The 27,123-nt window shown below is 35.7% G+C and overlaps 1 protein-coding gene across 1 annotated transcript in view; it reads left to right on the forward strand.

Annotated features, from left to right (window-relative positions):
- LOC125668663 (voltage-dependent T-type calcium channel subunit alpha-1H-like) overlaps nucleotides 1-27,123 on the forward strand; it is a 94,078-nt gene that overhangs the window by 50,835 nt on the left and 16,120 nt on the right. The window contains exons 6-22 of the mRNA XM_056162301.1: nucleotides 1,410-1,707; nucleotides 5,387-5,479; nucleotides 8,031-8,895; nucleotides 10,178-10,342; nucleotides 14,204-14,325; nucleotides 14,497-14,648; nucleotides 14,926-15,114; nucleotides 16,746-16,899; nucleotides 18,457-18,612; nucleotides 19,379-19,529; nucleotides 19,862-20,097; nucleotides 21,716-21,969; nucleotides 24,823-25,162; nucleotides 25,897-26,109; nucleotides 26,370-26,438; nucleotides 26,637-26,821; nucleotides 26,972-27,098. Of these exons, the coding sequence (XP_056018276.1) occupies nucleotides 1,410-1,707; nucleotides 5,387-5,479; nucleotides 8,031-8,895; nucleotides 10,178-10,342; nucleotides 14,204-14,325; nucleotides 14,497-14,648; nucleotides 14,926-15,114; nucleotides 16,746-16,899; nucleotides 18,457-18,612; nucleotides 19,379-19,529; nucleotides 19,862-20,097; nucleotides 21,716-21,969; nucleotides 24,823-25,162; nucleotides 25,897-26,109; nucleotides 26,370-26,438; nucleotides 26,637-26,821; nucleotides 26,972-27,098 (3,769 nt within the window). The remainder of the gene's footprint in view (nucleotides 1-1,409; nucleotides 1,708-5,386; nucleotides 5,480-8,030; nucleotides 8,896-10,177; nucleotides 10,343-14,203; nucleotides 14,326-14,496; nucleotides 14,649-14,925; nucleotides 15,115-16,745; nucleotides 16,900-18,456; nucleotides 18,613-19,378; nucleotides 19,530-19,861; nucleotides 20,098-21,715; nucleotides 21,970-24,822; nucleotides 25,163-25,896; nucleotides 26,110-26,369; nucleotides 26,439-26,636; nucleotides 26,822-26,971; nucleotides 27,099-27,123) is intronic.

Raw genomic sequence — 27,123 nt, forward strand, 5'->3', positions numbered from 1 at the left:
ATCATGAATTTTTGTTTTTTGGTAATATGTACACATTTCTTCTGTCAAACCATTCCTATGAGCCCAATTTGACATACATAATAAGGTCTAGCTGATAAAAGATGCGTCTCTAGGACTCGGTGTATCAGTATAGAAAAATCTTCATCATCCCTTAAACATATTGATTAAACCATCAGGAGCAAGAAAAAAGCTTGTAGCCTGAAATTATGGTTGTATTTGGGTGGACGTGTATTTAGGGAGAGCGGCGGATTGTGAGACAGATTGATAAAGGTCCACGGATCTTTGATCCACAGCATTGATTCACAATGATTCCTTTGATGGCCACCTGATGGTTGTCTGACTCCTCAGCCAATATTCCTTGCTTAGGCTATTTTGACTCCAGCTAATGAATTAAGGCAAAATATAGTGATTAGTTTGGAATTTTTTCGTCCGAGTAGAAAGACCGGGCATTTAACTTGTGATGGAACGCAGAACGTGCTTCCGTGAAGCCATATCCATGCTTCACGACATGGGGTTTCGTCTGCCTAAGTCAACCCCGGCAAGCAATTTACAAACTGTCGAAGAAGTTCTACATTGTACGTAATTTCATCTATACAATCAATAGTATTACCTTACGTGGTAATTGTTCTCGTAGCAGTATGGATGTTTGCCACTCTGTAACGAGAAAGAAGTCAGGAATCGGGAGGGAATCTAATTATTCAGAAAATCAGCTGAATGAATCTCATTTACTACATTTTCCATAAACTATCAATAATTCAATGTTTCAGCCTGAGACTTTTCTCCTGTAATAAATTTACAAAAAATCCAATTATATACTTTACATTTGGATACAATTGTTAGTTCAGATCAGTTGTTCTTTTTGATGACAAGATGACGATTTTCCTGATTATTACATTTTTTAATGATCACAAGTTGCTGCTTTCACTGATGTCGAGTTCTAGGAAGTTTCTTTAGATTTATTTTTTGATTATGTGGTTGCGATTTTTAGATAGCAATTATTTCCTGCAATCAGAATTTGACGATGTAAATGACTTTCACTGACTTGTTTTTGGTGATATCTACATGTAATCTTGTGTATACATTTCCATTGGTGGGAAGAAAAAACATTGAACTTTACATTTGAGAAAATCATGAGCTTGATCATTATCATTATCAAATTCATTATAATTTCCTATATGTGACTAGAATGAAGCATTCTGATTGGCTAGCAAGCCAGGGTAAATAACCATACAATATAGTGAAGCAAGTATAAGAAAATATGTATTCCACATGCACACAGTTACATTTCGATATCACAATATGACAGCCTATTTACTTACGTATACTATTCTGTTATACCATAATACCCATATCTGTTGAATTTTAGCAGAGTTTTACTTAGAAAAATGAATCATACTATTCTTTTGCAGTGCAAATCTTAGTCCTTATTATATTCCAAAGAAGTTGGGCTCATTGCCTCCTGTAGATTACATCTGTAGTAAACATGGCGAGTCGGGGATGCGTTACTGCTCAGGACTGCCGCGTTATGAGTATGAGGGGATTAAATGTAATGCCTCTGCTCGGCCATTCAGCAATAACACACCCAGCAATGACTCCTGTGTAAACTGGAACCAGTACTATACGAACTGTACAGCAGGAGACAAAAACCCATTCCAGGGAGGGGTGTCGTTTGACAACATTGGACTCGCTTGGGTGGCCATATTTCAGGTACAGAGTTAACTAGTACTGCTCCTTATGTGCATTTTTGCCATTGTTATCCTGTTTTCTGTAGATATTTTTGGCAGTACTCACTTCATAAGATGATATTTTTATCCTCAGAGATCAGGAGACATATACCATTGTTTTTTGTCTGTCTGAGGTGTTTTCTTTTTGTTGTTTTTTTGTTATTTGCCTCTTTAATCTACTAGCATTAGGACATAACGATTAAAGGATGCAAGATTGCATCACTTTGTGAACTGAAAGGTCAAGGTCAGTATACTGTTTGACTCCTAAAGGTTAAGGACATTATCGGGGTCAGCCAAATTCTGAAATGTTGTGTTTCACAAACTCATTTTGTTTTGATTTCAAAAGAAATAGCACTGTATTTATTTGAAATTGCAAAACTTTGATAACTTTGTTGATGACTTTCAAAATCAACAGTGAAACTTGCCAAAGCAGTCACCTTTATTCAGTGGTCACCTGTCCCATATGGATATTTTATTTTCTCCTGATAAAACATCCTGTTTATCATAACTCTATATAGCGATTGCCTGTTTAATGTTGGTGTACCTGTCACCAAATTTTACACCTTGTCCAAACCTTTAATTTTCCCTGCCTTTAGTGGCCAATTTGACTTGTCACATGACCCACATCAGGGTTCATTATTGCACACATGGTTTCCGAATTTAACTTAATGCTCAAATATTGATTTCATGTACATACGTATATAGTGTTCTGTGATTCATGTATTTACATGTGTATATATGCATGTACTATTGCAAAACATAGGACCCCAACAGAAATATATTTCTTTGGAAAAATTTAACCTTTATTAAGAGGTCATATTTCTATAAAGGTCACTTTAACTGGTTCCCACAAGTGACTGTTATATACAGGCTTGACTAATATTGTTATAACCATCTTAATGTTTTACAGTGTTATAGGTAAAGTTCTGTAATGGAAGGGTACAGGACTTCTGGTATATGATAACGGACGAAGGTTTATTAATTTTGATTACCAATTGCTGCATGTGCATGCTGCAGCAGAATTTTTCTATCGCAGGGAGTCTTATTGTCGTACGTTGAAGTGAAATTTGTGCTAAATCCTCCACAATCTGTGGAGCTTACGTAATAATTCGTAATAATTCGATTGTGATCCCACAAAAACACAACAAAGAAATGCTCCAACAGGGATTCTTAGTGTGAGAAATGATATATGTGAGAATCTTGCTGCTTGATTGATAGGAGAACTTGACAGTAACTCCCAAGATTTCATTGATAAATGACTGTTCCATAAAGAAATGTGGCAAGGAGGCACTATTTTCATGACTGAATACCACTTGTGAATCCAAGTTTTATTGCCATTAGGGGGGAATTTCATGTCTAGAATTCCCACAAGGAGAATTCAATCAATCAGTACTGTGATTATTTGTCAGTAACAGTGATAATAGGCTTGGTTCACACAAGTCCTAATGACATTACTATAGAGGACCAATATCCATGGGAACAGAAGCTTAAGTAGACTGCCTACCCACACACCTGCTCAGATTTTGCACACATGAAATTTTTCATATCACTCGTTAATAAGCCATAGGTAAGTATTCCATAGGTCTTTTATCATATCAGATCTGTTAAAATTCATTTGAGTATGATTTTGAAGTTCCGTGCACCCAGTAACTTGATTGATTGATTATATATTGTTTAACGTCCCTCTTGAGAATTTTCCACTCGTATGGAGACGTCGCCATTGCTGGTGAAGGGCTGCAAAATTTAGGCCTATGCTTGATGCTTATAGCCTTTGATTAGGGAAGGATCTTTATCATGCCACACCTACTGTGACACGAGAACTCAATTTTTGTGGTCTCATCCGAAGGACTGCCCCATATAGTCACCCCTTACGATAAGCAAGGGGTACTGAGGACCATTCTAACCTGGATCCCCATGGGCTCCTAACTTGAATTGTGACAGTCCAGGGCAAACATTTCTTGAATGGTATAGATGGGTGAAGTTAAAACCGTTTTCTGAATACAAAATGGAGGCTTACTATGCCTTGCAAATCTTCATTATGAATGACTAAGCATTTACTGGCTTTAGGCAAACTCACATTTAAGATGCTAGGGCAATTGTTATATGCATTGTAAATAGGCAATCAAAATAGGATTACGATTCTAGCCCATTTTTGCAATTCTATCGTGTGAGATGCTGAACAGAAAAGAAGATCAGGAAAAAATCTGATTATGTTGGTTTGCCACAAACCTATTTAAAGAGGAACATGGTTTAAATGAATCTGACAGATTTAAGACAAAGATTGCCAATTTTGGAATAGTGATATCAAAGAAATCTCAAAGAACTGCATAAAAACTGACACCAGGGGGCAGTGATTACTTATTTTAGAAGGTTCATGATTCCCTGAATGATTATGACAGACTGGCAGAGAGAAATATCACATGAACGTTTGATCAAGTGAACAAAGAGCATAAGAGGTTGAAGAATTGATTCCATCAGTACTCAGACTGACAGCTTTATGACTACCTTAACACAAACTTGAAGAACAATAGCTGTATGCATAATGAAACATTTCTCAATCCTGTTGGTAATAAAACTGAGAATTCACTTCCCTGATGGAGGTCTTATACTGCACAGTGTGTATCTGGGATAATTGGTCCACATGGCAGACACTATACAGGTCAGCTCAGATCAATACAAACACCCATAATGACTCAAGAGGATGCCAGGCACCTTGAAATAATGTCATAGTCCTTGACCTCAAAATATTGTCAGGAAAGGGTAATCTAACTAACATATTATGGAATGGTAACCTGTCAAGTCACTAGGCAAAATCACTTAATAGCACTCTCAGACTGGTGCATTTTCCTTCATTTTACCAAGAAACTTGTACAATTCTGTTTGAATTATGCGTTTGGTTTTTAAATTCATGGTTATATGAATGGACACCCTATATACCTTGAAATCATAGAATGTCTCATTGTCTTTGTAGGAAATAACTATGCAGCCCCTGAGACATTGTGTTAAAGTCTGACTAAGTATCCTATCTTACACGTATGTCTGGACATAAATCCAATCGTATAGTTATCCTGAGTTCTCTATCAGAGTTTGTCTAATTACAGGTGATACGAATTATGCATTGGACTCCCATACCATCATACCTTTAATTCTAACCTTAATTTTACAACTGAGATTCATCTTAATTACAAGCAACAGATGTTGAATATTATGTACTAGACTTCATCATAACTTTCATCCAGGTTTTACATCCGAGATTTGTCTAATGACAGGTGCCAAGTATCAAGCACAGGACACTCACTACATTCCAACCGAGTTTTACATCTGACATTTGTTTATAATCTCAAGTGACAAGTACTAGGTATAGGACATAATTTCATGTCTCTAATTCTACCTGAATTTTACACCTGAGGTTTAATTAATTACAGGTGATGAATTAGTCTAGGACACTGGATCACACCATCATACCTTTAATTCCAACATCTGCGATATATCTAATTACAGGTGACACACATTATGTATAGGACATGTGAGCACTACACCACCTTTGATTCCCAATGAGTTGTACACCTGAGATTTGTCTAATTACAGGTTACAAGTATTATGTAGAGGATATTTACTACACCATACCTTTAATTTACACCTGAGTTTTTTTTTAATTACAGGTGATAAGTCTGGAGAGCTGGGTCAACATAATGTATTACGTACAGGACGCCCACTCCTTCTGGGACTGGATCTACTTTGTAGCTTTAATTGTGGTAAGTATCGAGTACTGGATCTACTTTGTAGCTTTAATTGTGGTAAGTATCGAGTATGGGATCTACTTTGTAGCTTTAATTGTGATAGGTCTTCAGTACGGGATCTACTTTGTAGCTTTAAATGTGGTAGGTATTTAGTACGGGATCTACTTTGTAGCTTTTATAATTGTGGTAAGTCTTTAGTGCGGGATCTACTTTGTAGCTTTAATTGTGGTAGGTATTTAGTACGGGATCTACTTTGTAGCTTTTATAATTGTGGTAAGTCTTTAGTGCGGGATCCAATTTGTAGCTTTAATTGTGGTAAGTATCGAATACGGGATCTACTTTGTAGCTTTTATAATTGTGGTAGGTATTTAGTACGGGATCGACTTTGTAGCTTTTATAATTGTGGTAAGTCTTTAGTATTACCTGGGATCTACTTTGGTAAGTTTACATCCTGTCTGTGTGTCTGTCCAACCAATCATCTACAACTTGGCTTTTATGTCAAACTACAGATCCACCCCTTTAAAACAAATCTTTGCAAGTCTTATATCCATGTATTCATGCACTGCCACTTCAAAATTTTGATATAAAAAAAATTCCAACATAATTTCCCCTCTACAGCTGTGTACAGACATACCCTCAAACATTCATAAAAGCACCATTAGAACTGAAAACCCACAACTTAATAAATAAATTTTGTTTGTTGAGTAAGAATGCCAGCCATTCATACCTTCCAATGCCTTTGCTCTATATTTAGAAACCACCCTGTCTAAGTTTACTATTTGTCCCACAAGTATTTTTGAGTTACAATATTTTGGATGAAAGCATTCCTGTTCAGTTAGTATTGTAATAATAGTATTGTTTTAAATGGGTTTGAATATTGAATTGAATTCACATTTATCATAAGATACCAGGATTACTTTTCAACTGAGAACTAAATTATATTATGTCGAGAGGAACTATACATTTTACATTTTGTATCAATTATGTTTATTTAAATAATAAAATGCTTTCTCTGTTGTTTTATCAGGTGATGAAGGTAGCAAGCATTGCAAAAAAAAATATATAACCCACGCTAATTGTTAAGATTTTTATTTTAAATGCTTGTATCAGTTGAATAATGAAACTAGAATTTTTAAATGTTTGATATGTTCAAGTATTTTTATAAAATATGGAATGAAGTTTCTCCAAATAATTGACCCATGGATGAGTGTCACTCCAAAATAACATTCTAAGATGTATGAGATTCATTTCTTCGTGAAATACAGGGACAGTAATAATTTTCCCCGATGATGAACATAATATCAGCTGATGTTGAATTCTGGTGATGCATATTAAGCTTTGTTCACGCTAAAGAGAATTAAGCAAGCAGATAAAAAAAAAATCAATACTGGAGAAATTAAAAATCTAATTTCACAAAAAAGTTAATTTGCACAAACTCACATGACATAAATTTGAGGATGGGAACAAAAATTACAAACCAATTTTTTATCATGGTTTATTACAAAGAGCGAAAGATTGGGTTTCGGCATATTGGAGAAAAGACAGACAGTTCCATTGATCCCCAATGGTTGTGCCACATTACTCTGCGTCATTCGCTACCTGGAAACGCTTCAAATTCATTCAGCATTTCCAATTTAATGTCACCACAAAGTACAGTCTTTTACGTCAATGATTCAGGAATGTCCTTGAGCTCATTTGCGGTGTTGTCCTCAGATGGTGATGCATTTGTATGTCACAATCTAGAAATGATAATATGCAATAGGTGTGGCAAGAAACAAGCGCTTATGGTGATAAATGAATTCTCAATACAAATCAGAAAATACAAAGAGATTAGTACGTCTAATTCAGTCCTAATTAATGTATCGGTGGACATGGTGTAAATAATGATTCGTAATTGATTTTTTTGATACACTTATCTGTGTAAATGTAGGGTTGGTAGATCAGTAATTAGTACATGATATTGATTATAAACTGTTAATGCACTTTGATACTGGAGATAAGAGCCCAGGCAGATTTTGTTAACTAATGGATTGTTGACATAAGCTAATGTCAATCTGAACAACACGATTTCCTCCCAGTGAGAAGCTGGTCTAAAATGTATCACAGTTTACACCCACTGAAAAAACCACCAGTGAACTCAACAACTATTGTAGTTAGAATGTGTGATGATGTAGGTGATGAAATTCTAGATGACATAATTCATTTCTTCATCAATGACAACAATTAAATTTACTAAAACTAAGGGTTATCACCATGCTGCCAAAACAGCTGTAAATGTCATTTGCATGTTTAAAGAGACTGTAAGTCGTATTCTCTTTCGCCATGTCTGCTTTTCTTCAATATAACTTGAAGTTTTAATGAATTGATCTGTTGGGCTATGGAACAGGATATAAATTCCTCATTGTTTTAGTAATGAAATATCAGAGAATGGTATAAAAATCCCACATTGGAATTCTGAGAAGAGATAGTTGAATTAAATGTAATGCAAGACTTTGTGAATTTTTCTGAATAAATTTGAATGATTGTTCTTTATTTTCTTATTGGTTTTTTCATCTTTTGTTTTTAGATTGGATCATTTTTCATGATAAATCTGTGTCTGGTAGTCATAGCAACACAGTTTTCTGAAACAAAGAAGAGAGAGACAGAACGAATGATGCAGGAAAGGAAGCGATTTCAGTCATCCAGCACCCTGGCCAGTAATTCCGAGCCTGGGGGATGTTACGCAGAAATTCTCAAATATTTAGCTCACTTGTGGCGTCGTGCCAAACGAAAAGTCCTCAGAGCTTACTACAATGCTAGAGGAAAAACCCACAAGAACAGAAAGGTCAAACCTGAACTTTCGCTCCGACGCAAACGTCAGAAAGGTACTTCCTCCTCTTGTTCCCACAAGCGGCCGCAGAGTCGCTCCTCGTGTCCCTCCTGTAGGTACAATTATTATTATCAGCTCATCAGTGCTAATGAAAATCTCTACGCTTCATCTGATGAGCCGCGTCGCAGCAGTGTCAGGAGTCTCCGTAGAAACAGTAGCCCTCTGGCCCCTCGTGCCAGCCCTGAAATGTCAGACTTGGAGTCCATCTCCTCTCCCCGGCGATCTAACTTTCTGACTGTGCCTAATTCTCTTCACCCTGTCTCCCTTGATTCCCTGCACTCTCTGTCTATAAGCAGCACCTCTGATAACCTCTCATCTTCACTGCCAAAGTATCGTGGCTCTTCTAATCACCTGGCTGCTCCGTCATCGCATGCAAGCATTAGTCGGGCTTCATCCTTTAATAGTTCTAGTCGCCGCCATTTGCCGTCCCTGCCAGAATCTCTGACCATGCATCCAGTGGGCCACACCCCCCACAGCTCATGTCATAAGTTAGTGGCCAACTCCCTTCTTCATGTGGATAGCAGTAGTCATGCTAGGATGCGTCATGCTAGCACTAGGTCTGGTGAGTAAACGTGCTGTAGTCCAGCACTGTGCTTGTTTCCGTGTGCTTGGTGCTCTGTGTGCTTGGTGTTCTGTCAGCTTTTTGTCTCCACTTTCCTTCTGTGTTGTCATAGTGCTTGTTTTTGTTCCCTGGAGTGTTTGTTAGTAGAATTTGTGCATGTGTATTCCCTCACTGTTTGTTCATAGATCTTTTAACACATGAATTATCAAACTTGTGTGAAATGTAGTTCAATGAATTTGCAAACTGACTTTTGTTACGATGTTTATGTAAAAATACTGTAAGTATGTCCCACAATTAGATCAGATTTATAATGATAAGTTTGTGCAATAGCCAGCAATAGCCATTGTCTTTCCAATAATAGATTGTCAATGTGTAAACAGACATTCTGGTTTGAACTGTTTGTGCACGCGACAACGATCGTCCAAAGGCTGTTAGATAAATTACAGCATTACTGTTGACAGATCCCCAAAATGGAACTACTCCATGGCCTCTGCAAATACATCTTTAGGGGCCATGTTAGCATTATGTAATGTGAGCGTTATATTGACATTTCAAGATCAATATATACGTCTTCATCCAATCAAATCCTGGAATTTTTATATAGATTGTAACCTCTTGAGAAGGGGACAGAATGTGAGGCTGTTACGTAGTCGTTTACATAACGACAAAGCTCGCAAAACGATAATTACTAAAGATTAATGAATGATTAATCACTAACATGTATATGTATGGAAAATCAATGTTAATTTGCGCATTGACAACTGGATATTTGAAATTATTAATTTATGAGTAGCAACCATTTCTGGTGGTTCAATTTGGTTCCCATCCAATAGAACCATCCATCAGGACGCTTGAGAGTTTTTGTGCAGTGGTTGCATGCCTGAGCATGTCTTGTGCTGATATGATTAGTCTTGTTCTGTGTGATACTTTCCATAAACTTCCTGCAAATCTCCTCTCTGTAAGTCATTAAATCTGTGATCCCCCTCTCCCACTTCAGACGGGACTGTCACCATCTGTTCAGATTGCCTGGAAAACTCCTGTGATCCAACTGACCTAGAAATCTCAATCCTTACAGGACCTCTATTTAGTTTCTCTCTCTCTTAGCCATTTGTTGTTGTATTTCATATTTTCAACATAAAAAGAGGAAAATGTTCAGTAGTTTTTTTTTCTTCTAGTACATTTTAAAATGAAATGTAAAAACTGACATAATTCTTTTATCTCTTGAAAATTCGGGAAAAATCAAATGTTAGTATAAGCAGTAGCAGCATTTTTCATTTGGTAGAAATTCCAGAAGACTTGCTAGAAGCCATTAATGACAAACAGATTCAAAATCTGGTGAACAGTATAGAGAAACATGGAGGTGGACCCAGATGTCATCATGTTACACATGATGTTCCGGACTCCGAGGACTCGGATTCCAAAAACTCAGATGATGAGCCAAAATCAAGTAAGCTTACAATGGAGTCTCCTGTGTGTATTTATCTTAGTACCTTGGACAGTTTTAATTGTTGTTAGTGTGCTTGACAGTTTTTAAGTGGTGTCTTTGACTGGTAGTGCCTTTGACAAAGTTTTAAAGGGACATGGACATGATTTTGGTTAAAAAAAAGAAAGAATGACTTCGATATTGAATAGTAATATGGTAGTATTTGATAAATGTAAATCATAGCTACAAACCTAGATTTCAAAAACGGATGCTAAGATGTATTAGAGAAATCTAAACTTTTCATTTTCAAAACAAGGCATGAGTCCTAGCTGTTAATGCTTTAACATGTTACGTGAAAAGCTATCAATTGACACCAAAGTTGATGGCTTTTGGAGAAAAAAGCTTTTACAACAAAAAATTTCAGTTCTTACTCTTTTTCGCTTGCTCCCTAGATTGACTTAGCATTAATATATGTCAAATTGCTGAATGCTACTGACATACATTTAGAAATCTTGGTGTTCACACCTCTGCACGTGTTGGTGCCTTTGACATAGTTTTAAAAGATAATGCCTTTGACATAATTTTAAAGTTACTGTTGTTTCATTTTAATTTCATTGGCATAAAAGTTTGTGGCTTTGCCTGAAATAAAGTTTTCATCGGTAAGTTCATGGACAGTTAAACTTTCTTCTTTCCACTTTAATTTATAAAAACTGTACTGTAATCACTGGATTTCGGTTTAGCTCAACCATGAAAAGAACGAAAATTAATGTTCACCGAACAATTTTGAAACTACAATTATTTGTGATCAACTCTCAAACATAAGTATTTTAATAGTAATTACTGGTAGTGTTAATTTTTTTCTTAAACTTACAGTTGTGTAAGAGTTCATGTTGATGACGTCAAGTAAATGCATTTACATGTATTGACATCATAAGGCAACTTGATATGGAGATTATTACAAGTAGCAGGTAAACATTCGAGGTTTTGCTGTCCCACACAGTGAAATGATTAGAAATAGTTTGTAAATCAATGAAATGGCAAATTATCATTTTGGTTCTATGATGAATATGCATGGCCAAAACACCATATTTCATACATCTGTTATTCTTGTATAGCAATGTCACTGCAAATAAATACAGAATTTGAACAGAAGCCTACATGAAAAAGGCATATATTCAAATTACAAAAAATTATCAACAAATAAAAAATGAACATTGCTTCTCAGTTGCAGTGTGACTAGGGTAGGAGGGGGAGAGAAATGATGGGAGGTTGTTGAACCTTAATGTGTTGGTTATTTACCGACAAGCCTTTTACTAAAATTGCAAATTTCATGATCCCAGGGGTAAAGGTTCTGACTCCAGGGCAGGACCAAACTTGGTATATAGTGTTTTTTAGTAGAATCTTCTTTAATGCTATTGATAATAAATTGAAACTGTAGAGATGTTTCAAAGGAAGCAGGTAGCCTTTTACTAAAATTGTAAATTTCATGATCCCAGGGGTAGAGGTTTTGGTACCAGGTGGAGCCAAAATGGTCATAGTGATAATATCATTTGAAAGACTTCTTCTTTAATTTTGCTGATACTGTATAAAGACAATAAATGCATTTTAAGGAAAAGCAGAAAGGGATGTACTAAAATTGTTGATTTCACAGAGTATAATCTGACTCTAGGGCAGGTCCAAAGTAGTCATATAGTGTTAATGGAACACATTATATTGTGTAAAGTCTTTCATCAGTATGGACTTTTTCAGGGGCATTTGTGTTTTAAGAACACATCATTTTGTATTATACTGCTGCTGAATATTAGAATATAGCTTAGCTATTCAGAGCAGGAAAATTATTACGGACTTCACAGCTCTTGTGATAACTAATACTAAGGTGACTGATAAGACCTGTGGACCATTTATCTGGATAAAGCCCAGAGTTACTCTACATATTATAATAAAATCCCAAAGTTATTTCCCATATATCAAAAGTTCAAAATGATATTCAACATTATGATAAAACCCAAAGATATTCATCAACACCTAATAAACAGCCAAAGTTTTTCAACACCTAATAAAAGTCCAAAGTTATTCTACATCTGACAAAAGCCCAAAGTTATTCAACACCTAATAAAAACCCAAAGTTATTCAACACCGTATAAAAGCACAAAGTTATTCATCATCTTATAAAAGCCCAAAGTTATTCAACACTTGACAAAAGGTCGTTGCTATTCAACACCTAATAAACAGCCAAAGTTATTCAACACCCAATAAAAGTCCAAAGTTATTCAACATCTGACAAAAGTCCGGTGCTATTCAACATCTGACAAAAGCCCAAAGCTATTGTAGACTCCTTTAAATGTTTGACATACAATGAAGACTGAATGACTATAAAAAAGATATTCTAGATAGATATTGTTGTAAATATCTCCATAATATTTTATTTACTTTGTAATAATCAGTCCAGGACTCCGACTGTTGGAATATTTTAACATTCTTCAGAATGTGAGCTTTGATCGACACACGACTGTGGTTTCTGATAAGGTGCCATACAGAGATTTAAGTCTCCTGAATTAGTAATATATAAGTCGACCGCATGAAATATGTATAAAGTATTAGCTAGTAATAGAATCTTGGTAAAAATTGATATTGCCAGTAAATCCATTAGTGTGCATAGTTAGCTGATTACTTACCCAGCTCATGTGATTGGCTACAGTCATATCCACACCAATTTGTACTGATTAGGAACTATATTTATCCTTAAAGAGATGTCTTACTAATTTTTAGTAATCATGGAGCCCCCAAAAATAATCTTGTGATGAAGTAGTAATGAAGTTATTTTGAGCAAGATGATACGTAGAGTTCAAGGGATATTAATACGAATGCTTCTGTTGATTACTGGCAAGAAATTTTTATTTTCTCCATTAATACTGTTTGTTGCTAAAGACACACTAAAAGGTGCATATAGATAGTTCTGGAATTATATATTCTATATCTCCTTTATTGAAAAGTTTGCCACCATTAAAATAATGCAATATGTATTTTGACTTTAATTAAAGTTCTCAAACACATGATGTCCTTTAAAGAATTTTTATTTCATTGTGGCGAAGTCAAATATCTTCTAAAGAGCTCAACTATTAGAGTTATATCAGCCATTAATCTGAAAATATCAATGTAAAGTTGAATCCAGTATTGTGCAGATTTATTGCTCCTTTTTTCATTTTAGTGATTTTTTGAACTGTGATTAAAAAATGCACATTTGGTATTCATATTCCTTCCCACGAATGTGACTTAGTATTATGTTTGTGACATTTGAAAAAATGTCATTGATAGGAAAATAGTCTTGCTCACAAAGTTGCTTGATATTCATTGTATTAAAGCTGTGCTGTAAATATGATGTTTTCAGTCAATAAATGACAGCAGATGATAAAACATGTTTCATTTCTGGCATCATGCAACAATTAATGGGGCAAAACTAGTTGTAGATATTATCAAGATTTTGTTATACACAAGAACTGAAGTTGGAAAAAAATGTTACTTAAGTGCACTGCATCAAGTTTACAAAGATTTTTGATGAATTGTTGTGTTTTAGGGAAATTAGGCCAATATCATGTGTATAGTTCTTTATAAGTAATTCTAAATAATGGTCAGAGTTAAGGTTTTAATTTCTGAATGAAGAGCATGACAAGTAGTCTGTAAAAAAAGATCATATTGTCCAAGTTGTTGTTATTCAAGCAAGTATTTAGACAATTCTAAGCTTGCTCTAGAATTCTTATTCTGAAATTATATTAGCGCTGGACTCAGATAATGGACTGAAATAATTAGCTGTTAAAGAATGTTGCCTTTGAACTGTGTTGCCCATGCATTCTCTGTAATTTCCTTCAGTTTGTGGCATGCTTGCAGCTTGTAAGAAAAACTTCCAGAAAGGAATGAAGACATTGGTGGAACACAGTCTCTTCCACAGAGGGATTCTGACCGCTATTCTGATCAACACCCTCAGTATGGGCATAGAATTCCATAACCAGGTATATACGAAAATTCTAATGACATTTTATAATTTGATTATCATTCAGTATACTTCGATGACATACCTGAAACAGAGACTTGCATTTGAAATGAATTAACAATGTTGTTAGCATAAACCTCAGAATTATGAATGAATAAAATAAGTAGAATTAAATACAATTTTGTTTTAGCCTGAAGAACTAACAGAAGCTCTGGAGTACAGCAATATGGTTTTCTCCATTCTTTTTGCTGTAGAGATGTTTTTTAAACTTTGTGCTTATGGAATTGTGGGCTACATTCAAGATGGATTCAATGTGTTCGATGGTTTTATTGTCATATTAAGGTAACATATGATTTATTTATAGACAAACTTCAAACTAGCAACTACTCCATCATACTTAACTAAATATTTGTAAAATTTTATGTTTGTCTGTAGGTTTTAGCAAGGGGGCATGTCAAAAGACATTCAAATTACATGTATAAACTTAAAGGCAGTCACTTGACCCTGCCTTTTCATTTTCATGGATTTGTCAGAAACTTACTTGAGTACTGTCAGGCCTTTGATTATGATATAAGTACACACATATAAGTACATGAAATCACTGATGACTTGTTTGTAGTATTGTGGAATTCACACAACAAGGGGGAGCCAGTGGCCTGTCTGTTTTGAGAACTTTCCGGTTGCTACGGATACTAAAACTTGTCCGTTTTATGCCAGCACTTCGCAGACAACTTGTCGTCATGTTGAGGACTATGGACAACGTGGCCACTTTCTTTGCGTTATTAGTTTTATTTATTTTCATATTCAGGTGAGTTGTGGTAAACCTTCTGATATAATTTTGAAGTTACTTAATTTAAAAAAAAAAAAAAAGTTTCAATGATTTTTTTAATAGTTTCAATGATTTCAAGTTTTGTTCTCAGCTAGGTAAATAAAGATGCATGCAGTTGATATATATTTCTTTAAAAGATCTTAATTAAATTTTCATGTTAATTTTGATTCATCTATAAAACAAATGAATATGAAGAAATGCTAAATGCATCATTTGACTCTGGACAACAGATGTATGAAACTATTTCGCAGACAAGAAAGAACAGTAGACCGTCTGATACTAATTCTCTGACACTCCGAGAATGAAAGTTCTTTTTTTATGAAAAGTATGTGTTTCATGCTGAAATTTTAGAAAATCATTCAAAGACTTAAATATATTTCTTAATTGCTATTTTTCTGTAGCATTCTTGGAATGAACTTATTTGGCTGTAAGTTCTGTAAAACGAATCCAGATGGGTCACGATATTGTAACCGCAAGAATTTTGATTCGCTTCTCTGGGCAATTATTACGGTGTTTCAGGTATCAGCAACAGCTAGTGTAACAAAGTAGTAGCAATGTCATTGGTTGATGTGGTTTGGCCTTACGTGTGTATATAAAACAGACAGTCGTTGTACGTCTAACCAACATCCAGTATAACTAACATGCACGAACTGGTCGGCTAATATGGTAGAGCAGTGTAATGTTGCATCTTCATTTGTGAATCGGAATAAGTTACCTTTATAATCATATTAACCAAAATATTTTTGAATGACTCTAGAAATTTATTTTTTATGGGTTACATATATACTCGCAGCATATGATTTAGACTAGATGAATGGCCATAGTTGTAAATGGATGAAATAGTTAATGTAGATTTTTGTTAATTTTTGTATGCTATTATATCATATCTAATAATACATGAATATATCAAGAACTATAGAATTCAATCATGGCATGCTAATCGGATCTGTTTCAAAAACGAGAATATTCTACTCAAAGCGCCATGCCACCAATTCATCTCCACAGCTTCTATCTACTTTTTGTTTTGTTGATTTTGTTTAGTTACAGCCTTTGCACTAAGTAATCCATAACATTTTGTGCACCCTTATGTTTGTATTTATGTTGTTACAATCACCATAGAGACACAGTCAGGTGATACAATATTGCAGCCATCATGTGACCCACCCCTCTGGTTTAAGTTACATGTACTTTTTAGTTGTCTGTGCTATTGGATAAGAAGTGGAACTATTTTAAACACAAAAACCCAAGACATGCACTTACTTTTGTTTTAAACCATATCATGACACTATCATATCAAATAAGGAGCGTTGAATTTGGTACCTGAAGGTTTGGGAAAACTACACACCTTATGATTATTAGCAGGCTACTGTATTTTTATCTGACCATAACAACTTGGCATTGAGGTGTCCAGCTGTTGCTATCCTCACTCCCAACTATTATACAGCTGTTGTACGTTGACAATGATTATTAGAGTTTGTGTGACAAGATGTCTTCCCCTAGTAAATCATGTTGTCATGGTAATGCCATGCTTGGTGCCCATGACAACAGATTTACCTGGGCTGATGATCCTGTTGCTATCTGTGGCTTTTTGTGTTTTGTGCATGTGACAGTGTTCTGGGCATGAATCTGTTTGGTGGCAAATTTTGTTGGCGTGGCAACGGTACACTCTGCACATGTTTGGATGCCCTTGAGCCCGATATGGACTGCCAGTGTGAGAGAGCCAATTTTAACTCTCTGTTATGGTCAGTGGTTACAGTTTTCCAGGTAATGTATCTACATTATTTCATTTGTTTGGTCTCTACATTATCATTGTTCTCAGACAGGTGTGATTCTGCACATTCTTTGAATGGTACACATCCAGGTTTCAATTTCATAAATCATGCATAGCAACACACGCACATCAAGATCCAGTAATATCCATTGGAGATACTGAGTTATATTGCTCAAATTACAAAAAAAAACAAAAAAATACTCTACTAGCTGTTTTCCCAGTTATAAAAAAAGATCAGAAAGCATATTAGGAAACCAGAAATTATACATTTAAAATGCAAATAGATATGAGATCCCTGCAGCATGAGAAAAACAGAAAATTCCAGGCACCAGAAATGAAATTTGGTATGAACATCATTAATCTGTGGTGACACTATGATTGTTATTGCAGTACAGAGTTTCATAATTATCCAATAGCAACATACGGAACGCTTTAATTATTGATGTGTTCCTAACACAACGATTCCTACATTGTGATTCAGCTACCATTTCGCTTAAGTACTGTACAAGGCCCAGACACTCTCCAAATGTCAACAGAGTCAATAAAAACTTGCCTTCAAAGCTATTCAAAATGTAATTGATTTATCTATAAATTGAAAGATGTGAACTTATTCCATAAGTCTCAGGTGACTGGGTGTTTCTGGAAGTTGACATTTAGTTGAGGTTGTCCCCCCTCCCATCAAACTCCTTATTCCCACTTCCTATGCATTACTTCCCACTAACACAAAATAATGTTTTTCATCGTAAGGATGGAGATTTACCCTCAAGACCAGATTTGAAAAATCAATGCTTGGCATTTGTCACATTTATGAATTCTTAATGTTCTCATTGAAACTTTTCAGATTATTTTGAGGGGTGTTCTTTAATGGCTAATGTAGGAACAATGTAATCGGTGATGGTTACTGGGAGAAAAACTGGGGGAAATGAGATACCATATATCAGATCATTTTGTTGTGTTTGGATTAGTGGCTTCTTTGTCAGCTGATGAGGAAAAGTTGCTAAAAATAAAAGTGTAAAAATTTCCATTTCTTTGAATTATAATTGCATAAAATAAAAATCTGTCAAAAAATGAATTGTCCACAGGTTAAACGTCTGTTTTTGAAGAAAAAAAATCACAAAAGTATTCTTGTCTTTAAATTTCCTTGATACGGTATATGGTATATTTTAACAGGAAAATGTCAAGTTACAATTTTTCAGTTTGGCCTTGGATTAATGGAATCCTCAAACCATGCATTTCAGTTCACTCACAACTAAATCGTAGAATGCTTCAAGTAGTGGATTTCATTGTATAGTCTGCCAATCATAAATTGTAACAGTTGTGTCCTGAATTAAAAATTATTGCTCATAAAAAAGCAAGTAAAGTAAAATATAATAAAAGATACCTGTATATCAGAAATGTTTAAAAATGTCACCATTTGCGATATAAACTTCTTATTTAATTATTTAATTGGTAAGTGTGATTTTTGCTTGATCTGTTTGATCTAAATGTTTGATTACTTGGTAAGTATGACCGTGGATTGATCAATGTGGTGTAAACGTTTGATTGGTCAGGTGCTGACGCAGGAGGACTGGAATACTGTCCTTTACAATGGCATGGAAACAACCTCTTCCTGGGCATCACTGTACTTCATCGCCCTTATGACCTTGGGGAACTATGTTCTGTTTAACCTCTTGGTTGCCATATTGGTGGAGGGATTTTCAACAGAGGTACTAAGAATTATTCAGAGTTAGTTTGGTAAACCTTTCCCCTGATTGCTACTTAATTGTAATGGATACATTGTGTATTTGTCTGTTCGTTGTTTTAGTAGTGATTGAACATGACCATGAAATTAAATGATCGAGGAAGTAGTTTTTATGCGAAGATATAAAAAAATAAAGGCTATGAAATTTTGTTGTTTTACAAATCCACACAAGATACCCAGGATTTTGGATGCATCGATCAAATGAAGTTGTTGTGTTTACGTGGGATTTTCTATTATTTGATCAATCAACAATGTAAATCAGTCATTGATACATGAAATGCACCAATAGAAAGGCATGTCTGAAGGATTTCAATGTTTGGGTAAAGTTTTTCCATTGCATTTAATCAAGTACAGATTTGTGAATAATGCAAAAATGAAAGTGGTTTGATATGAAAATTTTATGGTAATGTGGGTTTTTAGCAATAACAAAACATTTACAAATGGTTTTACAAAATTCTATAGCCAATTTTTTGGGGAGTATCCCATATGTCCTTAAAATTGAAATGCTGCAGATTCTACGTCATACAGGAGTGATTGATATTCACTTTAATTCACAAGAGGCCTACCTCGCGAAATCAATAGCCTGGCTTTGATTTGTGTACCAGTTATTTGTATAGAAATAAGTTTCTTCAATATATAGTACCTGATTAATTTTGAACAACCAAGATTAAGTACCTATGTGGTAAGAAAAATTTACAGCAGTATATGCAATCTGTTGAATTTTATTTTAGGAGGAAGAAAAGAAGAAGATGAAATTAGGAAACAAGGAAAGAGAACTCCAGAGCATTTTATCAGAAACCAATAACAATGAGGAGACAAATGAAAGCATTAAACTGAAGACCCTGGATTTGGTTCAAGGCAAAATAAACAATACAGAGCGAGGTAGGGGAGATAACTGTCAACTGTCAGCAGATATAGACGCTTCTTAGTTACAAAGTAACGCAGACACGAGTGTAGAACCATAGCGACTAGAAAAATAAGATAATGGTTCCTCGTTGTCTTCCAGGATTCACTGATAGGAGAAGAAATGTTGTCTATTATATAACATGCAGCACATTATCATTTAACTGCCATTGATTATACAACACACAGTACATTATCTTGATTTCAAAAAGTTGACAATGAGGAACAGACACTTATTATATAACACAGTTGTAATATGCTTTCCAGCTGCTAACATTAAATGACAAATGTAAAGATATCTGGTATTTCAGCCAAAATGTTAGGGGTAGCCTGCCAGACTTCAGCAGCCAAAGACGACAATGCTAAGATGTCTCCGCCATCAACCCAACCGGATCTGAACCCACCAATTATCACACACACAGCGGCCACTCCCATGCCCACCCCTCAAGGATCCCCCAATGACCACGGACCAAAAGAGTGTAATAAAGTCACTCTGTGTGTCCATCCCCCGGTGGAAATGAGTACACTCTCTGTGCGGCCTTCTTCTGTAAGTTAGCAATCTGAAAGTCAGGGATGTTAAACTCTTGTATGATGCTTCATTTACAATTGTCAACTCGTGCATAATGCTTCACTTCAAGAATTCAATGCTTCACTTCATCAATTCATTGCTTCACTTTCAGTTGTCAACACACATATAATGCTTCACTTCATCAATTCAATGCTTCACTTACAATTGTCAACACACATATAATGCTTCACTTCAAGAATTCAGTGCTTCACTTACAGTTGTCAACACACATATAATGCTTCACTTCATCAATTCAATGCTTCACTTACAATTGTCAACACACATATAATGCTTCACTTCATCAATTCAATGCTTCACTTACAGTTTTCCACTCGCATATAATGCTTCACTTCAACAGTTTTCAACTCGTGTAAATTGCTTAACTTAAGATTACAAATTTATGAAGAATGCTGTACCTCACTTATAATGCTTCACTTTCAGATGGTAGATACATGTACAATGCTTTTACATTAAGATGACTATCCTATCTCCTTTTTAATGCTTCACTATAAGATGTCAGACTTACGTATATAATACATCACTTTTTAATGCTTCACTATAAGATGTCAGACTTACGTATATAATGCATCACTTTTTAATGCTTCACTATAAGATGTCAGACTTACGTATATAATGCATCACTTTTTAATGCTTCACTATAAGATGTCAGACTTACGTATATAATACATCACTTTTTAATGCTTCACTATAAGATGTCAGACTTACGTATATAATACATCACTTTTTAATGCTTCACTATAAGATGTCAGACTTACGTATATAATACATCACTTTTTAATGCTTCACTATAAGATGTCAGACTTGCGTATATAATACATCACTTTTTAAAACGTCATGTTTCTAAGATAATAAAAGTGCAGGAATAATCACATATCTAATTTTTTGAAGTAATTACTTTATTGTTGGCAATTAGGTAACATAGATTAAGAAATTTAAAGTATCAGTAATTAAACCCCTTGGAAGGATGATAACTGGTAATTGATGAATCACTGAACTTCTGATGTATACATTTTTTTCACCAGAACTAATGACAAATGTAGTATATTTACATGTTTTATACATGCAGACAATTGTATCGCTTGGGTTTGAATTTACTATTAAAGAGTACTCTTTAATAGTAAAACCCGAACTTGAGCGATATAATTGTTTGTGGTTTTATATATATAAATGCAATAGGAAGGAGAATATCCATGGTCCATATAGCCCTAAATACTACATAAACAATTGGTCCCATGGTTAATCTGAAAATCCACATGATCTACTCTGAGAGATGTTTTGTGACTTGGATGAACATTGTGGTTCTGAATTTATAATTTGCAGCATGTGATGTAATATGCTGATAAAGTTTTACTCTGAGTCACAGTGTTGCCATCGTCGCAAACCACAGGTTATTGTTTCATTCCATTCACCTGTGGTTTGCGATGATACAGTGTTGCATATTACTCACATATTATTATAATTGTATACTTGTATTTGATTTGCAATGCTTAATCAGTCTGAAAAGTTTGGTCAACAATAGAAAATTTGATCTATATTGTAATACTAACAGCTATCAAAATATACTTTTTCTTTACAGACCATTTCCAGTATTCGGGCCTCCCCTCGTCTTTCACCCCGCCTCTCCCCGCGAATTTCCCCTCGACCTTCACCTTGCTTATCACCTTGCCTCCGTAGATCTCTTAGTTCTGGTAGCCGTAGCAACAGCTGGAAGAGGCGCCGTTCACAGGACGGTGACAGGAAGTGCCTTGTTCCAGAGTGCAGAATTGACAGCATGGATACTGATGATGACGACGTGTTTCAACCGAACTGTCCTACACCAACTGTCAATAGGTCAGTTTGAAATTCAAGAACGGAACTTTAAGATTCGGGAGCAGAATTTCAACAAGATAAACCCCCCAGTGTTTTCTGTATGCTGGTACATGATGCTCTTTAATGATATTATTGTTTGTCCTTTTGTTGTTGTACTGATCATGCAGACTGCAAGGATTGGGATCACCGTACCTTGATATTTTTTAAAATGTGTTTGAAAGGAAGTAGTATTGCAGTCTAAAAGTAGGTCATAATGACACCATGTTGGACATTAGTAAATCATGTTTGAGGGTAATTTCTAGCACACTGCAGGCATTTTGTTATTCATGGTAGCTTGGGTTGGATATGTTTTGCAGCAGAAAAATAGGTTACAATGACCTAATTTTGGAACTATATGGTAATGCTTGGTGATCCTATGATCACATTTGTACACACTGAAACCTTAAAATTATTGAACTTGTCAGTAAATGCAGTCTTATTATTAGAGGAAATGTCTATCATCCTAAAAGTAAGCCACTAGTCTATTAAATCTGTCTAAGAATTATATGACTATGGAAATGGAAATTTGATCAGATTTCATATTGAGTTCAAATGGTTATGCACCCATCAGAGTCCGTCAAAAGACGGGCCATGTTATGGTATTGACTTTCCTGTCCATCTAGCTGTTAGCTTCTTTCAGTGTCTGGGTCATATTTTTCACAATGTGAGACCTAGGACAATTACACCTGGTCATTTGATGCATCGCAGGGGGGGGGGGGGGTGTCATGACCCAAAAGTAGGGCACTGTGATGTCCTGGAAATATATGGCTATGCATACTCAAATCATGTCCGGGTCATATCTTGCTTGATGTGAGGCCCAGGATCATCAAACTTAGTTGATGCAGCTTTCTTTGAGTAAGATGTGTTGTGACCAGAAAGCAGATGACTGTAGCATTATTTTGAATTGTGAATAACTGTCGCAGCTTGTGACTTTGAATATGTATATAGTTCCAGATCGGCATATTATGTACTCTAGTGGTGCATTTTATTTTATACACATCTTTAGACAGGTTTGTCACAAGCTCTAGCAAATCAGAACTGTTAGTGTCGCATGACCTGACATGTTGGTATCAGAGCTTGGTTTGTCACATGACCTAACAGGTCAGTATGTGTCACATGACCTAACTTGTGTAGTATTTAGAGCTGGGTCTGGGTGTGTCACATGATCAGTATTGTGTTGTACTGGGTGTGTCACATGATCAGTAGTGTGTTGTACTGGATGTGTCACATGATCAGTAGTGTGTTGTACTGGGTGTGTCACATGATCAGTAGTGTGTTGTACTGGGTGTGTCACATGATCAGTAGTGTGTTGTACAGGGTGTGTCACATGATCAGTAGTGTGTTGTACTGGGTGTGTCACATGATTAGTAATGTGTTGTACAGGGTGTGTCACATGATCAGTAGTGTGTTGTACTGGGTGTGTCACATGATCAGTAGTGTGTTGTACTGGGTGTGTCACATGATCAGTAGTGTGTTGTACTGGGTGTGTCACATGATCAGTAGTGTGTTGTACTGGGTGTGTCACATGATCAGTAGTGTGTTGTACAGGGTGTGTCACATGATCAGTAGTGTGTTGTACTGGGTATGTCACATGACCATGAGTAGTGTATTGTACTGTATTCAGAGCTTCGTTTATTATTTGACTGTACCATTGTCTTCAATATGTCAGACTAATCGACAAAGAATTCGCTGCTCCCAGCATGTCCTGGTGTTGCACATTTGTTGTTTGTAAGAGAAGCAGCATATCCTACATGCATAAATGAGTCATTGTATTCCATTTTCAAAGAAAGATAAATGGATTTGTAATGGCAGCTATCACATTGCATCACCAGAAAAAATGCTTTGGGTATTTTTTTTTTTATCTATAATCGTTTTGTGGTGGATTGGTAGGGACTGAGTTTGGTGGCTGTATAATTGATGAATCAGTGCCTATTCTGATGATAGAGTTATTCTGTACATCGTGCTAAGTGTGCTTACCATTGATTCCATCAGTCTCTCAGCTCGTAATGTCCCACTTCAAAACGCTGTGCTGTATGATTTGTCACAGATATTGCATAATAATCTTTGTATGTAAGGTAGTCTGAAGTTGGAGTTAATGATTTCTTGTGTCATTAAATCCTGGCAAGTGAAATAAAAGCAATATTAGAGAACAAACCAAATAAAGCTTTATCAAGAAGCCAATAACAACCTGACTGCCATCTTATGAGAAGATGTATCGCTTAAACAAAGTTCATTACGGTTGCAGATGTCCGTGAGTTTAGATTTATGGCAGTTGAGAAATAATATCTGTAAATATGTCTTTTGTTTAGTTGTATTGAGAAGAATAAAATGTGATAGCATCCAGGATGAAGTTACAAAGTACACTAAGTTCTTAATTTGCACTATGATAGTAAATGCGATATGAAGCATTAAATTTCTGACGTTTTTATAATATTGGAAGGAAATCAATATCATGAACAATTAATGTAAGAGTTGTGTTGTTTATATTGTAAAACATTATATATCAGTTAAAGTGCTGATTTAATTGTATAAAATTATCAATCATGGGTATGAGTTTTACAGTGGTTTTTGCTGTTTACATTCGTTTTAAGCAATTTTCAAATATTTTGATTATTGCAGTAATGAAAGTTTATGACATCTGTGTATTTTCAACATAGAAGAATTAAGCAAGGTGCGTTGTGACTACTGAACTGAATTATGTGTATTGAGATGTCTCAAGTTGCTTTCATTTAAGGAATAAATGTTTGGGTTACTTTGCGGATCATGTGAATTATCCCATGCTTCAAGTGTTTATAAGAGTGCCATATTAGCTATAAAAAACCTCTCTATTCACAGGAGTGACTGCAATGGCCACCTCCCACTCAATAACCAGAGAACCTTGAGCCCCCAGAATTCCATCAAACGCCCGGTCCCCACCCCCAGGAACTCCTTCAAAATCCGAAACAACTCCTGCAGCAGCACCCAGAGCAACTGCAATTCCATTATCCTCAGTCGACAAAACTCCTTCAACAGTCGACGCACGCTCAACTCGCTGTCGTCAATGACTGCAGTGCTCAAGGACGAGGTCAAACAAAACAACTTGACAGAGGGCACCACCTCCCCCACTCAGGTTGAAGTTGGTGTGGGTGGGGGCGAGGAAGAGGAGGAGGAGGATCCAGATGCTATTGACGAGACAGTGCGTGGCACAGATATATCACAAATAATTAACGAACTCATGCGTGGCACAGATATATCACAAATAATTAACGAACTCATGCGTGACACAGATATATGACAAATAATTAACGAACCCATGCGTGACACAGATATATCACAAATAATTAACAAACCCATGCGTGGCACAGATATATCACAAATAATTAACGAACTCATGCGTGGCACAGATATATCACAAATAATTAACAAACCCATGCGTGGCACAGATATATCAGAAATAAGATATAATCATTTTTGAGCATATAACGAATCCATGCACGACACAGAAATAAAATTGTTGAACATATAACGAACCCATACAACACAGATATATCAGAAATCGGAGATAATTATTGTTGAGCTTATAATGAACCCATGCAACACAGATATATCTGAAATAAGAAATAATCATCGTTGGGTATATAACGAACTTTATATGCATTTAATTGTTAAAATAAAACAGTGAAATACAATTAACAGTAGAACAACCAGTTCATAGATTCTATGATAACCTCTACATTTTACATCATTATAATGAAGAGACCAGAGAATAATTGTTTGATTTCCAGGGAACTTACCAAATTTAACTTTTCACAGTTTGCTTACTACGTATGCAAATTGATTCTTCCCACATGGCATTCCTTTTAGTGTGAATGACCTGAACTTAAAGGAATGAAGATCAAATATAATATCTTGCCATAACTACTGTTGTAGAACTGCAGCTGTTCCTGGTTCCCAGAGCCGCGAGGTTGCTTCAAGACCCGGGAGGAATATGCCCTGTATCTGCTCCACCCCAACAACCGCCTGAGAAAGACCTGTCATCACCTGATGGCTCAGCGCTGGTTTGACAACACCGTCCTCTTCTTCATTGCTCTCAACTGCATTACTCTGGCCATGGAGCGCCCCAATATACCCCCCAGTAGTGTTGTAAGTATCACTGTGCATTACTCTGACTACAGAGTGCTCCAATATACCCACTTCATGTCATAACTATTAAACTGTATCACCGGCTATGGAGCATTCCAATATACTCCCACCTCACCCAGCAGTATCGCACTCTGGCTTGGGTCAATTGGAGCTAACTCAGCTTTACAATATAAACTCCCCCTCCTGATAGTGTTGAAGTATAATAGAATATGCTACAGATGACTTCAGAATTGAAACTTTAGACTTGTTTCTCATTGCAGGAGAGAGAATTCCTAAATTACTCCAATTATGTCTTCACATTTGTGTTTACTGTGGAAATGCTCATCAAGGTAAGTTAAAAGACAGCTTGTGAAGAGATTTGAACCATTGACCTTCAAATGAAATAACAACCTAAACATTGACCTTCAAATAAAACAACAACGTAAACATTGACCTTCAAATAAAACGACAACCTAAACATTACCACAGTAATTAAATCTCTGTTGTTTTAATTAATTAATCCAGTCAAAATCTCAAATTTTGTGCAGGTGCTAGCCAAAGGCTTGGTGGTTGGACAACATGCATACCTGAAGAGTGGTTGGAATATTATGGATGGGTTTCTTGTGGCTATTTCCCTTGTAGACATTCTTATCTCCCTCTCCGCTGACAGCAGTCCCAGGATTTTTGGAATTTTGCGTGTGTTTCGGCTTCTCCGAACTCTACGACCACTCAGGTAGTGATTTAACCTGTTCTATATTTAATGAATATGTTTTATGAAATTAATTGTTCTCTGTAACGAAGGTTGTAGTATTCAGAGTTTCTAATTTCTTTACTTGTCTTTCAATCAACAGTATGCTTCACTTATTTATATCCTGTGTTTCAGAGTAATTAGCAGAGCCCCCGGTCTGAAGCTTGTTGTACAAACTCTGTTATCCTCCCTTCGACCAATCGGAAACATTGTTCTTATTTGCTGCACATTCTTCATTATATTTGGCATTCTAGGAGTTCAGGTAAACTTCACATAGCTTCAAGAAA

This window comes from Ostrea edulis, chromosome 4, assembly GCF_947568905.1.
Source record: "Ostrea edulis chromosome 4, xbOstEdul1.1, whole genome shotgun sequence".
Lineage (NCBI taxonomy): Eukaryota > Metazoa > Mollusca > Bivalvia > Ostreida > Ostreidae > Ostrea > Ostrea edulis.